At 37.8% G+C, this 18394-nt stretch overlaps 1 protein-coding gene across 1 annotated transcript in view; it reads left to right on the forward strand.

Moving 5' to 3' along the window:
- LOC110153606 (gap junction delta-2 protein) overlaps positions 1–18047 on the forward strand; it is a 63504-nt gene extending 45457 nt beyond the window's left edge. The window contains exon 2 of the mRNA XM_020917516.2: positions 17201–18047. Coding sequence (XP_020773175.1) covers positions 17201–18047 — 847 coding nt within the window. The remainder of the gene's footprint in view (positions 1–17200) is intronic.
- Positions 18048–18394: the final 347 nt, after the last annotated feature.

Raw genomic sequence — 18394 nt, forward strand, 5'->3', positions numbered from 1 at the left:
GTACCAGTGTGTGGGGATTGACTGTTCTAATGAATGAATCTCTCTCTAGATGCTGGTTTTAAAATGTCCGTAGTGCCCAGCTCTACATGATCATGGTTTTTATTTTTCTATTTTGTCCATAAATTCTTATGTCTCTAAATTCTCATCTGTAACTGCTATCCTCATGAGCTTCATTTGACTGGAGCTAGAGCTATGGGTTACGTCACACTCCCCTACCCCCTTTATACAGTCTATAAAGAAGCATATATACATACATGGACAAAATTGTTGGTACCCCTCTGGCAATGAAAAAAAAATCAACAATGGTCACTGAAATAACTTGAAACTAATAAAAGCAATAATTAATAAAAATGTACTGAAAATTGTCCTATTGCTTTTCACCTGTGGTTCAACAGAATCGTTAGAAAATCAAAATAATGAAACTGGCCTGGATAAAAATGGTGGTACCCTTAATCTCATATTTTGTTGCACAACCTTCTGAGGCAAACTCTGCAAACAAATGATTTCTGTAACTGTCAATGACACTTCTGCACTGGTCAACAGGTATTCTGACCCACTTCTCGTGAGCAAACTGTTCTTGTTGTCTCAGGTTTGAAGGGTGCCTTTTCCAGACAGCATGTTCCAGGCTGGAACTTCCAGCTCATTTCACAGATGTTCAAGAGAACTGAGATCTGGGAGAAGAAGGCCACTCCAGAACAGTCCAGTGTTTTGTTCTTAGCCATTCTTGGGTGTTTTTATCTTGCGTTGCCTGAAATATTCCACAGTATAGTTAGCTATCTTGCAGTTATTCAGTTACAGGTGTTTTTTTTATAGTCAAATGTATGACTTGACCCTGTGATGTCACCGGCATGTGTAATATATGTACAGGGTGTTCCAAAAAATGTGACATCGTTTCGCCGGCCAATAATTTTCACAGTTCTTGTTGAAATAACCTCAAATTTTCACAGAATATATAGAAACAGATCAAGATTTTAGTTTAAGTGGTCGAAATAAAGGCCTTTTAACTATACTTTTCCTTGTGTGAGTTTTAATTCTTTGGAGTGCATGGATTTCGTTATTTCTATTATGTTATGATCCTTTTTCCAAGAGCACCCTCTACCTGCTCTCACTAATTGGAACACCTGCAGCAAACAGCCACATTTTTGTTTCTTCTGTACAGATTTTATATTTAATGTTTTATTTTATTCTGTTTTCAGGTTGAGCCATGACGTTCACTCCCAAAGAGAAGTCATTTTGTGATTTTTGTGTCTGGAATCTGCTCACACACAGTCACCCATCATGTCTTCAGTGCAAAATTTGGAAAAAACTTCACCAACTGACAACAAATTTGGACTTGGTACTGACAATTTAAAGAGGAAGGCTGCTTATGTTGGGCTAAGGGATGGTGTGCGAGCATGTTCCAAGACGCAAAATGACTTCTTTTTGGAAGTGAATGAAATGGCTCAACCTGCAAACATTACATATAAAGTCTTGATCTGTTTCTATACATTCTGTGTGAATGAAAAATTTTAGATTATTTCAACAAGAATTTCGAAAATCATTGACCTGAGAAATGATGTCAAGAGAAGACATTTTGAGTCTTTTGTGTCTGGAATCTGCTCGCACACAGTCACCCAAGAAATTAAAAAATTTGGAAAAAACTTCACCAACTGGCAACAAATTTGGACTTGGTACCAACAATTTAAAGAGGAAGGCTGTTTATGTCGTGCTAAAGGATTACATATGTGTGTGAGTATATTCCAAGATGCAAAATTACATATTTTTGGGAGTGAACACAATGGCTTAGCCTACAAGCTGAACAAAAACAAAACATTACATATAACATCTTGATCTGTTTCTATACATTCTGTGAAAATCTGAGGTTATTTCAATAAGAATTGCCAACATTACTGACCTGAGAAATTATGTCAAGAGAAGACTTATGTCGGGTTAAAGGATTGTGTTCGAGCATGTTCCAAGATGCAAAATGACTTCTCTTTGGAAGTGAATGAAATGGCTCAACCTGCAAATAGAACAAAAACAAAACTTTACATATAAAATCTTGATCTGTTTCTATACATTCTATGAAAATTTGAGGTTATTTCAACTAGAACTGATACAAAATGAAGTCAGTTTTTTGGGACACCCTGTATAATACCATAGCATTTTTCCTTTATTCTGCATGTACCACAATTTGGATGGTTTCTGTTCATGTTCATAGTATTTTTTTCTTCTTCTCTCACATATTCTGATCTGTTGAACTTATTTTTTTGATTCTGGATAAATTCTCATAAATTTTTGAAGACACTTTCCCAGATAATACAGTAATAATGAGATGTTGTTGTGTAAAATCAAGCTGAGGTTTCTTCCCCCAGAAACCCCACACAACCCCCTCCTCTATTCCTCCTCTCCACTTCCTGCTGCCAGTTACCACGGCAACAGGCGAGGGGCAGAAAATCACAGCAAAGAGAGAGAGAAAAAGAGAGAGAGAGAGACGCGTGCCACGGAGAAACCAGGAGTCCACCAGAAGAAAATAAAAAACACTGTGTTCTTGTTTGCATGTTAAAAGCCTTAAGTCAAATGCACAGCTAATTACGTGCACCGAGCTCCCGTCCCGCTGCGCGCAAGATAATAAATTTAGTGGGAGGCGGAACAGATGTCCAAGAGTTTGTGGAGAAAGTGTAAAATTAGCTGAAAAGTTGACACTGAGGATAGCTCCGGGTATGAGCTCAGAGGATGTTCAGGGATCGTTTGCAACAGCGGTGGGAGTAAACAGAAAACTAGTTGTAAAAGGAAACCGCTAATCCAATTCAAAAGGCCAGTCATTATCCAATTCCCGGGTTAGCATCAGCAAAGCGGTGTTATGTAAGTTGAACGTCTTAAGATGTAAATGGTCAAATGTATTTCCTCGCTTTACTGTTAATTGTCAAACGCTTTTCTCCGTGGAGATGTTGTTCCTTTGTCTGGAATGTTTCACAGTGTAATAATAAACCTTTCTATCTTCATGGAGACCAAACCAGACTAAGTTACAGGCCAGATCTGTGGAGAGACAACCGCGCTCACAGTCAGAATGCATGTTTTTCAAGGTATTTTTGAGCTGTAAAACCACTTGTGATTGAATAAATGTATAGTAGAATTTATATACACTTCAAAAAGTAATATCTAGGTAAGGTATAATGGCTTAAATTAAGAACATTTTACTTTATTTGAGCAGATATGCCAATGGACTAAGTGTGTTTTTCTTAATTCAAGCACCATTAGATTATTTTTCTTATTTTAAGTGCAAATATTTGTTGTTTTTTTCTTTTTGTAAGTGCAGCAAGATGCATTTACATATTTTAAGTACAAAATGTCTTATTCCACTGGCAGATAATTTTTCTTGTCAAGTGAAATTTACTCAAATCTTGATAAAACTTTCTTATTTCAAGTCATCTTAACTTAACAAGATTTTAGTTTTTGCAGTGTAGATGTATATAAAAACATGTTTTGTGTGTGTTTTTGCCTGTAAGTAGATAGTAAATTAAGTTGAGATTATTCATTTGACTATAGCAAAAAAACAAATAAATAGAAATTTGAATATGTTGCAAATTTGTGACAACTACAAACAAGTGCTTGCCAAAGGTTCAGGTACTGTATTGGGGGAATGCAGCCGCCATCTTGATCCAAACAGTTTGTTGCATATTTGTGATGGTCGGCGTTAAGGTTAATGTCATACTGTGGAACATTCCAGGCAGAGCAATGACATCGCCACAGAAACAAGCAGGTGACAGACCCCCAACTTAAAAGTTACATAGTGCATCTTTAAATGTATGCATGTATTTATTTTAAGTATATTTTATTGCTTTTTAATGACAACACCAGGTTAGCCTTGATAAAACATGACAAAAGACCTAAATTATAATGAACAACGTGTTTAATAATTAATATTTTATGATTGAGGGTAATAAACTTAAGTGGTTAAACCCTTTTTTCAGGCTAATTAAGCATTTTTATACTACTACTACTACTACTACTACTACTACTACTACTACTACTACGGCCTATAAAAGTTACCAACATATCGTGAATGTATGCAGGTATATAGTGCATGCTGTCTGTACCATTGTGAGATATGACCAGTGCCTTGGCAAAGGTCTGAATGCTATTTTCTTTTGCTTACACTTCAGAATCTCTTGTACTGTAGCATGAAGCATGGATTTATATGCATGCATACATGCATATTTTTAAATGAAAGGTTCTATATTATGCTAAATATATGCTTGTGAGCTTGAAGCCATGTTAGAATGCCATTTCCTCCTCAAAAACAGACCTGGAGTCCTGTTTTTCTTCATTCCCACATGTTTGAGTAATCGTTTATTATTAGTCTTTTTACATCCCCAAAGCTCAAAATGCTCTGTTCCACCTTGTGATGTCATGAAGCAATGGTTTTCACGTTAACAGCTACATTTGATGTCTTGTTCATTAGGGGTGTGTAAAAATATTGAAATATCAATATAATGTATCTTTTAATGTGATGATACAGTATAGATATCGTGGGCTGCTCTATCAATATATGGCTAAGAGTATTTTTTGGTACATTTTACAAAATGATTTACAGTGCTACAGTTTTGTTGATTGTTTAGAGGAAGGTAACTCATTTATGAAACACATTTGACATTTTTTGATGATTAAAATGTTTGTGTTTCATATTCCCTTTGCACAAGAAGTGGATTAACAAAGACTTTTAGTATCACAACCACGATTAAGTCTTTATTTTTTATTGAACCTTATCAAATCGTTTTGAAATATATCCTATTGAATTGTATCAAATCGTAAGCTCACTGTATCGAGATATGTATCGTATCGGCAACGTCTGAATGATTCCCAGAAGAGACTGGCAGTTCCAAGACTGAAATCATCCAAATGATTCTAGTGAAGGTTTATGGAGTTCAAAACACAATGGAGGACTTCCTCTAATACCACATGACATCATTATCAGAATATAGCAGAATATGGGCCCTTTAAAATATGGCAAGATAATAACAAACTCGCTTTCACTCTTTATTTTTCTGCTCTGATTAGACCAATTATTCAGGCGCAGTGGAAGCAGCCAGTCATTTCCATATGTTCGGATCTACAGATGGCTGACACATTAGCACACATATCAGCACTGCCTCACTGCTTACACACATCTTTGCCCCTTTCTCGTGGAATAAAAAATCCTTGAAATCCTTGAAAACATGCAATTTTACTGTGAAGTGGTCTCGCAGTAAAATTGAAAAGTTGTACAGTGCATCTTTAAATAGGAATTGAAAAAACATGGAAGTCAGTCAGAAGTCAAATCACCAATCTTCAGCTAAATCTATTTGCTTTTCTTGCTGTTTTACTTGTTCCTTATAGTTTAATGACCTAAAAATGAATTTATTATAAAAAAAAATGTAAAAACCAGGTACAAGATTCTGATTCAGACTGCTGTTTCTTTCTTTCTGTGTAATTATGCAAAAACTCTATGCAAACAGCTCCATACGATGCCTCCTCCCATGCTGGTCTCCATGCTCACCGCTTCTCTTCTTTCTACTTCGCTTCTCTTCTCTCCTCCTTCCCTCTTTTCTCCTCTTCTCTTTCTTTATTGTCTTTCCTCTCCTCTCTTCTTCTCTCCTCTCCTCCTCCCCTTTTCTCATCTTCTCTTCCTTTGTCTCTCCCCTCTTCTCCTCACCTCTTCGCTACTGTCCTCTCTTCTTCTCTCCTCTTCTTTCTACTTCTATCCTCTCCTCTTCCCCTCTTTTCTCCTGTTCTCTTCTTTTATTGTCTCTTCTATTCTCTCCTTTCTTCTCCTCTTTCTACTTCTCTCCTCTTCTCCTCCCCTCTTTTCTCCTCTTCTCTTTCTTCACTGTCTCTCCTCTTTTCTCCTCTCCTCTTCTCTTCTTTCTCCTCTCCTCTCCTCCTACCTTCTTTTATCCTCTTCTCTTTCTTTATTGTCTCTCCTCTCTTCTTCTCTCCTCTTCTCTCCTCTCCTCTTCTCTTCTTTCTCCTCTCCTCCTATCTTCTTTTCTCTTCTCTTTCTTTATTGTCTCTCCTCTCTCTCCTGCCACCTTCTTCCCTCTCCTCTCTTCTCCTTTCCTCTTCTCCCCTTCTCTCCTCTCCTTTTCTCTTCTTTCTACTTCTCTCCTCATCTTTCTACTTCTCTCCTCCTCCCCTCTTTTCTCCTCTTCTCTTTGTTTATTGTCTCTCCTCTTTTCTTCGCTCCTCTTGTCTCCTCTCCTCTTCTCTCTTCTTCTTCCCTCTCCTCCCCTCTCTTCTCCTCTCCTCTTTTCGTCGCTATTCAACTCTTCTTCCCTCTCCTCTTCTCTCCTCTCTTCTTCTCTCTTCTCCCCTTCCTTCTCCTCTCCTCTCCTTCTCTCTCCTCTCATCTTATCTTCTCTCTTCTCCTCTCCTCCTCTCTCTTCTCTCCTCTCTCCTCTCCTCTCCTCTCTTCTTCTCTACTCTGTTCTGCTCTTCTCTTCTCCTCTTCTCTCCTTTTCTCTTTTCTCTCCTCTCCTCCTGCCCTCTTTCTCTCTTTGAGTTGACAGTGGGTCTCTTGCACTGGGCTTTGACACACACTAAGCTCTCATTAAGGCTCGCAATTAATTGGCCAAAATTAAACATGCACAGTGGCGAGGAAATTATATCTAGGCTCAGTGACGAGAAGGATTTGCATAGAACTGTCTTCTGCATCAGTGTTCTGTTTTAGTGTGAACAAAGGTTAGCTAAACGATGAATCCGAATGAGGAGAAGGAACAGATCAAGACAATGTGCTCCAATACTGCTCAGACTTTCACGAAAATATTGTTTATTAAAGAGCTCATATTACACTGTTCTCTAATCTATGTTCTAATGTTGTTTCCTCATCACAAACAGACATGGAGTTGTGTTTTGTTTCATTACATATTTAACACACAGACCCTCTCAAACAGAAAACACTCTATTCCACCTTGTGATGTCATGTGGTAATACAGGAAGTGCTCCACGGTGTTTTTCAATTCCATACACCTTAACTACAATCCAGAGGTGGAGACTTGCAGGTCTTGCAGGTGGGGACTTGCAGGACTTGACTTGATAAAATGGACTACGACTTGGGACTCGACTTGGAACTTGATTCAGACTTGAGGCCTGTGACTTGAGAAGACTTGATGCTTCTCCTAAATACATATGTTTTTATAAAATACTTTTCTCTTACAGTTGATAAATGCAGTGATTAATTTCACAGGAACAAACTCATTTAGCACTTTTAAATCTGAATTATTTTTGTTCTGACCGTCATGATTCACACTAAGATTTTGTCAAAACATTTACAACTTTTATATAAATACTCATACATAAATATACCATGACTTTTTAAGTACAATTTAGTTTAAAATGCATATAAATTGCTAAATTCTAAGCTATATTTGGTACTTTGGTTTAAAGAGTTGAAATGACCTGAAGCTCAAAGCAGATGACTTGGACTTGACTTGGACTTATGGGCCAGTGACTTGAGACTCAGCTTGGACTTGCCTGTATTTGACTTGGGACTTGACTCGGACTTGAGGTCAAAGACGTGAGACTTACTTGAGACTTGCAAAACAGCGACTTGGTCCTTGGACCTCTGCAAGAATCATTAATAATTTCACCCCTCTTCTGAACTAAAGTTAAAAAGGAGCTATTAACTTAATAACTGTTTCATGACATCACAAGGTGGAACAGAGCATTTTGAGCTTTGGAGATGTAGATCGTCCAATAATAAAGGATTACTCAAACAACACTCACAAGAGTTAATGTTGCGCAATATAGGACCTTTCACTTCTTGAGTTCTTTTAAAAGACATTTTAACTTGTTGACATGCTTTGATTTTGACTGCCTTAACCAGACATTTTAAGGTGTAATATGCAACTTTTCTGGTATTGGATCCACCATCTGCTTGTCTCCATGGAGATGTTATTGCATTGCCTATAGAATATTCCACAGTATGGCATTAAACATACAGTATATCTCAACAGAAACAAGCATTTGATGACACTAGGCCAAGTCACAGGTCAGAAGCCACACACAGTAAGAATGTGTTTTTTTCCAAGTCATTTTTAGCACCAAAAACACGTTCAGTTGTTAAAGCAGCACCATGTAACATTTGTAGTGGAGGGTCTGCCACCTACAGCACTACGCTACATTACAATTCAGATCTGTGAAGAATCGTCACTATTCACAGAAAGAATTATTGTATTTTTGAGCTAAATGCTATGGAAATGTTTCAAGTCGTACCATGGAACATTCCAGGCCAAGCACTAAATCTCCATGGAGACAAGTAGGTAGCACCTGAACCTCTAAATACATTGAACAATAGAATTCAAATAGCAAACACGTGTGGGGACATGGATATTGTATATGTGATAATCTTAATCTATTTGATGGAATTACTAAAACTACACCAAAAAAATGTAGAAATCCTGCGTTGTCAGATTAGAACAGCACATGTGAAAGATTTTAGATAGCATTATATAATTCTTTCTCTGTGATGAGATTTTGATGGTGTTCCCGTTATGGCCTCTGTCCTTATCGCTATGGGCTCACCACTTTTCATTTAGAACTGCACTACAGATTCGAGGCATTTGGGTTTCTCGTCTTTTTAATCTTTTCCTTCCTGGAACCAGCTCAGCCTTAAATACTATGTGATGTCTTTTACTAGAAGTGCTCCGCAGTATAACATTAGTCTTTTCTAGTTTGCATTTTTTGAATTACATGTTTTCTTTTTCAAAAATTACATTGGAAAACATCCTGCTCACATTATTTCCTTGAGCAGAATCACCACTTTCCACAGATGTGAACTGTATTGTACCCTTTATGAAACTAAGTTAGTTAATTTAAGTACATATGAATTAAAAAAAACACACACGCACACACACACATTTGTTTTCATTATATTGTATTAATTACAAGTTACAGTATATCTCAACACATTTGTTCATATTGAGCATAAGCAAGTATTCTGATTTGATTATGTTCATGGCAAGCAGGCACTAAATAATTAACATTTCTTCCCAGATCAACAGTTACAAATGCAATAGGACATGAGGAACAGGGGAAAAAAATGAATATGATTTCATAGTAAGCTGCTGCAAGCAAATGAGGATTATATTCATATTACACACTGAAAAAAATGTGTGCCCCTTCACACATTAACAAGCCCTCACATTTGGCCTCGCCACATTCACATTTCATTTTAGTATGATATAGAATGCTGATTTTCTACCTCAACACATGACAGTGCGTGACGCGGTGAGAACGTCCCCCCTCTCTCGGGCACAGCGGTCAATCGTGTGTAGCCCAAGAGAAGGGGAGGACTGGAGCTGGAGGATGCTTGAGCCAATATTCGAATTGTAACTTGGCCTGGTAGCTTTACTCAGTGGCGGAGTGAGCAATTTGGGGGCCCAAGGCAAACTTGAGTTTGGGGACCTCACTACAATGCACTGTTTTTCAGTTTTGTTTTGTTTACTTTAAAATATTTATTGTCTGTTTCCCCCATTGTTCTTGAGACATGCACATGTCTATTTATTTGAATTATGATGGATTGGATTCAGTCACCTACTAGATAACATAACTGAAAGTAGTTTTATTTTTTTGCACATTACACATACATTACATTATGATGATTATGATTATTTTTCTTATGATTATTGTTTAAAAGTAAACTACTCTCATTTAATGTCATACTGAGCAAAAATCAAATTACTTTGAGGCCTCATCGATTAGTAGCACTTGGTTGGGGCCCCTCCAAGTTTTGGGGCCTTACGCATCTGCCGACTTTTACCTAATGGTAGTGCCACCTCTGGCTTTACCTGGTTGTCTCCAAGGAGGAGGTTAATGCCATACTGTGGGACATTCCAGACAAAGCAATAGCATCTCAGAGAAGTTACAAATTGATACTGTAAAAACTGGTATTGGTACTGTAATATTTACCATTTTCCATTGAGAATTATATTATTTTTGAGTCTGGACAGTCCATATCTTTAACTTACACTCTAAATAGTCCTTTACAATAATGTCATTCAGTGCACAATGTTAACTAACTCCCACAAGTCTCCACTATTCCTTTTGCTTAGATACCATGCACAGAATTGTATTGGCCCTATGTGATTTCCATGCACGTGCTCATACAGCCTCGCTCTGGCATTGTGAATTCTCTCCCCGCTAAGCTCCTTAATAGAGTCACTACAAGGGCAAAAGCATTTTCAATTTTCATATTTTTGCTTTTATTTTACCCTCTCCTCAAGCCCCCCCTCCCTCCCTTCTATACCGCGCAGCCCAGTCCAATCGTAGGTGGCGCTTCAGGCGGCAGGACTTTTCATTACGGTGGTGGCTCTGTGGTTTTGATGAGAGGTACAGCAGACACAGAAAAGGATTAAGGCTGGCCTCTGACTCCACATCTGTGCCGCACGCCACCCGATGCTTCGCTGTGATTGGTGGATTACCCCTCACACACTGCAGCCAAATCTCAATATCGAAATATTAGGAGGCAAGGGGGTTTGAAATAGAGCAAAATGCTGTGCATGTATGAATACTGTTAAAGAGAGGGTATTACATTACACTTCTATGACTTGTTTCTTTGGATATGTCATTACTCTAATCTGGAGTGTTCCACGGTGTGACATTAAACAGCTTTACCTTTTGGGGGCTTAAAAACACAAAAATTTGAAACCAAGTTGAATACGCTCCTTCGTAGTGTTTCAGTCTACACTGTCTAAGATGCAACACTTCGGTCAGATCTCCTCACGTCCCGTACATGTATGTGACATAAACATGTACGGGACATGAGGAAATCTGACACACTTTTGCACCATATGCACGCAGATTTCCTCCCGAAAATGCTCATGTAATTCGAAATAAAAAGTGAAGACACGACATCACTTTTACGTTTTCTGTTCAGACTGTCATCATATAAATGTAGCCTTAAAAAGAAAACACTCTGTTCCACCTTGTGAAGCCATGTGGTAATACAGAATGTGCTTCTAGGTGTTAATACACTCCATACGCCTTTGGAATTGCCAATCTCTATATGAAATGAAAATGTAGCTGTTAACTTGATAACTAAGGCTTCATGACATCACACAGTGGAACAGAGCATTGTGAGCTTTGGAGATGTAGACAGACTCATAATAAAGAATTACTTGTACATATATGAAAGAAACGAAACACAAGTCTTGGCATGTTTTTCAGGAGGTAACAACATCATTATAACATATCTTAAAGCTCGTAAGAGTCAATTTTATGTAATATAGATCCTTGAAATTTGTGAAGTTATAGTGTATTGTTTCGTATCCTGCTCTTGTATAGATCAAAAGTGGGTGCACACTGCTAACTAGGGGTGTGCAAATGTATCGAAATATCAATATATCGTATTGTTTAATGCGATGTTACAGTATCAATATCGTGGGCTATCACAGACATGATTTAGCCTTTATTTTTATTGAACCATATCAAATTGATTTGAAATATACTGAATCGAAAGTGCACTGTATCGAGATATGTATTGTATCGTAGCCTATGTATCGTATCGGCAATTTCTTAATGATACCCGGACCTACTTCTAACCATAAGGTGGGTTCCTATAGCGCAAAAAGTCCAATTTGCTTAATAACCTATTTTTAAATCATTTTCCTTTCCAGTAATTCATGTAGATTAAATGATCCTTATTGCGGCGTCGGTTAAATATATGACTTCACCTCTTAATCTTTATGGTGACTGATGAATGAGCATATTGACAAACTGTAAGGTTCACCACACTTCTGTCATTTCTAGACCAGATAATGTAGTATTATTAAGAACTGCATATTCCATAGTAAATGTCACACTAAATATAGATTGTAGATCATTAGTAATAATTGGCTAAACCTTCAGAGCTTAGTGGTTAATGCTCTGGAACATGTCAACTACCTCCATTTTTTCATTATTTGCAATCTAATGCTAACGCTAAATCTATCCGTGGGTTTGAGGATGATAAAAAATAAGGACTGTTGCCATGGTGATTAGCAATTGAACATAAAATAGTGTAGCTTTGAACGGAAAAGGTCCTCAGAATGCTGCTCCAGATAATCATATATAATACAATGACCATTTATAAGGAACTATAAGGAAGTATCACGTGACTTTTTTGTTGGATTGTTGGATCATAAATTCAGTCTATAGCTCATTAAATGAATCATTGCTGTTGTATGTAAATAGGTTAATATCTGCATACATTATTGCTCAAGTTCAAGGCAACTGCCCTTTAGTAACAAACTGGATTGTGTTCATTATACCAATATATATTCTCCTACATGTGGATATTTTCCATCTACATTCGGCCTTTGTGTTAAAATGAATGCTCTCTTCTATGTTGTGCAGTCATCACTACGTCCAACGTCATTTTTATATGTCACTGTCTATTGACTTGTATGAAGGCAAAATCCATAAATCCATGAGAAATGTAATGAGGTCAGTTTTAGACAGGCAGTGTAATAGCAGCCAGCCGGGGTCCTTCACACGGAGATAGCGGCGATAAATCAAACTTATTTATAAGATTATCATGAGAATTAATGAGGGTGATTAGAGAGAGGTGGATTGTGGGAGATCCGTGGAGATGTGAGTGTGGTTGTCAAATGGTCCAACGGGGAATAGCAGGTGCTGTGCTATGCTGTGTGTTATTGTTTTGTTGATGGAAAATGGAAGATACATATCCCATGATTCATTTCAGTGCAAACAACATGAAGAGAATTGCCTGGATGAATCCAGACTCATCGCTGTACCAGTGGATATGGAGCTGTATAACAAATACAGAGAAATATCCTTCTGGATTTCCAGACAATGAAGAGATATGTTTTTTACTTGAATTCTTGGGATTATAATGGTAATAATTCACACCAAAATCTTGTCAAGGTATTTTAAAAACAAAACGGTGTCCCATCTACAATTATATTAGCCTCTTCAAAATATCGTAATAAATATTGTACCGTGAGATGCATATTGTGATAATATCATACCGTGAATAGTTAAAGAGCCTATATTATGCTAGTTCTGACCTATGTTATAATGTTGTTTCCACATGAAAAACATACCTTACCTTGTTTCACTGACACATGTTTAACACAAAAATTCTGCACACCAGTGTGTTCTTGAAGTCCATACACCTTCACTAGAATCATTTGGATCATTTCAGCCTGGGAATTGCCAATCTCTACTGAACTAAAGTTAAAACAGAACAGAGCATTTTGAGCTTTGGAGATGTTGGCCAACTAATAAAGCAGGATTACTCAAATGAAATGTGAAATTCAAATGAAACAAAACACAAGTCCTGGTATGTTTTTGATGAGGTAACAACATTCTAACATGGCTTAAAGCTCACAAGAGTCCATTTGCAATTTATAGGACCAAATTTGTGCTTCAAGCCTTTTCAGACGTGTTATCTTGTCACTTAGGTTGGAGATAAAGCAAAAACAGCTACAAAAAACTGCCTTCTGAAGTTCTCGCTGTAAAAAATATATGAGTTTTGAAGAGAACAAGAAATGAACAAAGGCAAGAATGTGTTTGAAAGCAGGAAGCAGGAGACGTAAACAAAGCTGTGCTCCGGTTATGGTGTTTGTAATATCAAAGAAATACAGGCCTGTCAGAACACTACTCTGCAAAAACAAAAATAGTATGAACCTGATGACTCAAGTTCTTAAAATTAGTAGAAAATTTCAAACCAGGAACACAAAAAGTAGTCCTTGATCAAGCTATTGACCCTATCTCACAATCTGACTTGACCTGTACTTAAAACTTTATGTGTGAGGTTTTTAATTCTTAATATTTTAAAGGTGCATGGCATAAGTTTCCCAGTGCAAGGTTTGCCATCTGCTTGTCTCCAGGGAAATGTTTGATTTTTGTTTCACTCTGGGTTGTTGCATTGTCTGCCGAACTTAGCAGCAACCAGATGACACCAACAAGCCAAGTCACATCTCAGATCTGTGGATAGGCGACCTCACTCACAATATGAACATTTGCTCTTACCGTATTTTTCTGATTATAAGTCGCTCCAGAGTATAAATCGCACCAGCCAAAAAATGCACAATGAAGAAGAAAAAAACATGTATAAGTCACACCGGACTATAAGTCGCACTTTTTGGGGAAATGTATTTTGTAAAATCAGAGACCAGGAACCGACATTTCATCTTGAAAGGCAAGTTATAGTAATAGCAATAGAACACAGAACAACAGACTGAATAGGCGTTAATATGTTAACGTAACATACGTAATGTAACACAGTTAGAATTATTCCGGCCTTTCTGAATCCTGACAGGATGGTTTCGATTGTCATTGAAGTTCAGGTTTTGTCAGTTCATTCAGTGACTTCCAGGAAAGTTACATGGTGCACCTGCCCGGTTGCTGTAAAGCTGTGTTCTCCATCCCCGCTTTCCGTCAAGTCCCTCATAAGTTTCTCGCTCCAAACTTTCTTTCTACTTCTCAATTACCGTTTTTGGCTGAATATTTCACTATTTGCAGCAAGACAGTGGCTATTTCTACAGGAGACATGCACAGTAGAGTGCGAAGTGACAGTGGTACAGGAGTAATAGTCGTACTAGATACTGACACACAAGCCTAGAGCCTCTCGCGACTGTCAGTCTGAAAATTTTAATATATAAGTCACACTGGAGTATAAGTCGCAGGACCACCCAAACCATGCGAAAAAATGTGGTAATAAAAGATTTAATTTCATGCTGTGGAACATTCTGTAACATCTCCATGGTGACAAGTAGGTGACAGGCCCTTCCATCAGAAAAAGTACACGGTGCACTTTTAACATTTCCCAGTGTTCTTTAAAGCTCCTCTGTTTATATAGTTGTCTTGATCCACACAAAAATGAATCATCTTTTTTTCATTTTCTTCATAGAGGCCAGAAGCAGTGTCAGTCAGCATCAGTAATCCCTTTATTCGTGCGCTGTCGCTCACTGTCTAAGCTACTCTACACGGTTGTCATGGATATAAAGAACTCAAAGGTTTTCGCTGAGTTTTACCAGAATATATTTTACAGTTTTTGCAAGAATTTTGTGATTAAGTGCTTGTCTGGGCCAAGTTAGAGGTCAGATCTGTGGAGATGTTACATTGCTTACAGTTTGAAAGCATGCTTTTGTTGAACTTATGCACAATAAAAACACCTGTAACTGTAATAAATGTAAGGTTTAAGTTGAATGTCATACTAGAAAAGTAATATAATCTCCATGGAGACAAACAAGTTGCAAACCCTCCTCCCCAAATTTTATTTTATTTAGGTTTATTACAATGTTGCTTAAATTATATTTTCAGATCTTAATGCTAAATGTGAGGACAGACTAGGTGTTTTAGTGATTAAAAGTGTGAATGCTTTTTTTTTTTCTTCCATAACCCCATAAAAACTGTGAATAAATTGCACATTTTTCAGAATACCAGTCTACCTCATTTAATAGCTGCTCATAATGGCTCTGAAAACCTTGAATCCTATAATAAGTAGACGATGAATAATGAAACATATTTTTTCTAACCTTACCAGACTTGTGAAACACATTCTTGAAGAAATCAATGCAGCTGTCTGAATAAAGTAAAAACCCAGTTAATGGAATCTTTTAACTTGTTGTTGTTGAGAAGGACATCTTATATAGTCATCATTTCATTGACGCATAATATGGTGAATTGTTCAATCTGTCACTAATCTTTTCAATTCTTACTCAAACACCGCAGTATGGCTAAGATTACATGCTTTGTTTAAAAGAAGAGGTTTAGCATCCATTTGGGCTAAGATTTACCAGATTGTGTTTGCAAAGCTGCGTCATTTTGCCAGTAAACCTACTTGGGAATATCTAAGAATGGGTTATCGGTCATTTCTCCAGATATTAGTATCAGTTCCGTACACATATGCAAAACTGAGTCAAAATTTCACACCAATATGTTTTTCTTCAATGAATCAGGCTGTGTGCCCCTGTTTTGCTCCAAGTTATCGGTTATTGGCCATATGGGAAATTGGAGAATTTCCCCAGATATCAGTATCAGTTCGATATACATATACAAAATAGAGCCGATATTTCACAACAATATGTTTTTCTACAATGACCCAGTCTGTGTGCCCATATTTCATTCCCAGTTTGTCCTCGAAGCAACAGATTTGTCTTTTTGAACACACCAATGAAAACAGAATTAGAAGAGCGTTTACACAATCAAGCAACAAATGAAATTATATTAAAAAATGGAAGGAGTGAGAGCTTCAGTGGATTTTTTTTTTAGTTAAAGTCCAAAACAGGTGCTCCTCAAGGATAAAGCTCAAAAGCTAACAGAAGATTAGGGCAGGGTATCATTAAGAAGTTGAAGATACGGTACACATCTTGATACAGTGCACTTTCAATTCAGTATGAAATATTTCAAATCCATTTGATATGGTTCAATAAAAAATAAAGTCTAAATCATAGCTGTGATATGAAAAGTCTTTGTTAAACCACTTTTTGTGCAAAGTTCATATGAAACACTAACATTTTAATCATCAAAACAGTGAAAATGTCAAATGTGTTGCATAAACGAGTTTCCTTCCTCTGAACAAGCAGCAAAACTGTAGCTGTAACAAAATAATTTTGTAAAATATACCAAAAACTACTCTTGGCAATATATTGGTACAGTAGCCCACGATATCGATACTGTATCATCACATTAAACGATACTATATATCGATAGTTCAATATTTTTGCAAATGATCATGCTTGTATAAAAACTACTGTGATAGAGTAAAAAAGTGGAAAAAAATATTATAATATATTATAAAAAGTCCTTTATTGGTTATGGTTAGTTGGTTTTATATGTCAGATAAAAACATGTTGTCATTGTTTTTACAAAACCTATTTCATATGTGAATTGTAATATAACTTAACATAGATTTGTGGTCCTTAGTATGGATTTTAAACTATTCAGATATTGGTAATTGGCTACAACAACACCCAATTTGGGGGAGGTAGAGGAGGAAAAGGAAAGAGAGGAGATGAGAGGAAGGGAGATGGAGAGGAGAAGAATTTCAGATATTGTATCTGCTCAACAAAATATATTAAACCATCCTTATGCTAAAGCAATTGTATTACTCTTTAACCAGGTTTGCATTGGGTTTGTTATCTCCCGTGCTTCGAAGGATATCTTAGGACATCTCTACGTGCGCTCTCATTCTTATATTAACCTCCACGTGCCCTTTCTTTTGTTTGTCTTCCAGGATCCTGTTGACGGTGGTGGTGATCTTCCGAATCCTTATCGTGGCCATCGTCGGAGAGACCGTTTACGAGGACGAGCAGACCATGTTCATTTGCAACACCCTCCAGCCCGGATGCAACCAGGCCTGCTATGACAAAGCCTTCCCCATCTCTCACATCCGTTACTGGGTCTTTCAAATCATCCTCGTATGCACCCCTAGTTTATGCTTCATTACGTATTCGGTTCACCAGTCGGCCAAACAAAAGGATCGGCGCTACTCCTTCCTCTATCCAATCATGGAGAGAGACTACGGCAGAGACGGGCCGAGGAAGCTGCGCAACATTAATGGAATTTTGGTTCAGCACGGTGGAGATGGCGGAGGTGGAAAAGAGGAACCAGATTGCTTGGAGGTGAAAGAAATTCCCAACGCACCAAGAGGCCTCACCCACGGGAAGAGCTCCAAAGTCAGGCGACAAGAAGGGATATCACGTTTCTACATTATCCAAGTTGTGTTCAGGAACGCGCTCGAAATCGGATTTTTGGCCGGGCAGTACTTCCTGTACGGCTTCAGCGTACCCGGGATCTTCGAATGCGACCGTTACCCCTGTCTCAAAGAGGTGGAGTGCTACGTTTCCAGACCGACGGAAAAAACGGTATTCCTGGTGTTCATGTTTGCGGTGAGCGGGATTTGCGTGGTGCTCAACTTGGCCGAGCTGAACCATTTGGGATGGAGGAAGATTAAGGCGGCGATTCGGGGCGTCCAGGCGAGGAGGAAGTCCATTTGCGAAATCAGGAAGAAAGATATGGCTCACTTATCCCAACCACCCAATTTAGGTCGTACGCAATCAAGCGAATCAGCTTATGTCTGACCAAATTTATTATGTATTTGAGTGAATGTGAGAGAGAGATTTTCTAAAACTACAAGTAAAAAGGGTCGCGATCAGGATGTCTTTTTGTTATCGGAGAAAAATGAACTTTTAAGAGTGACCCAAGCCATAAAGCAAGAGACATTACAGACTTGTGAACAGGCGAAGACACTGCCATATTCATTTAAAAGAATCAGCCCTGTATTTTTTCAACGGGGTGATAAAGATCGAAAGACATAAAAAGTATATCCTGTTTTTCGTTGCTTTGGGAAGACATGACAGTTGGGGTTGACGCGTCCCAGAAGACATAGAGAGTTACAGCATTATTACAACGCAACGGAAGAGTTGTC

The sequence above is a fragment of the Boleophthalmus pectinirostris genome, unplaced genomic scaffold (assembly GCF_026225935.1).
Source record: "Boleophthalmus pectinirostris isolate CB_2022bp ecotype Guang Dong unplaced genomic scaffold, ASM2622593v1 HiC_scaffold_9, whole genome shotgun sequence".
NCBI lineage: Eukaryota > Metazoa > Chordata > Actinopteri > Gobiiformes > Gobiidae > Boleophthalmus > Boleophthalmus pectinirostris.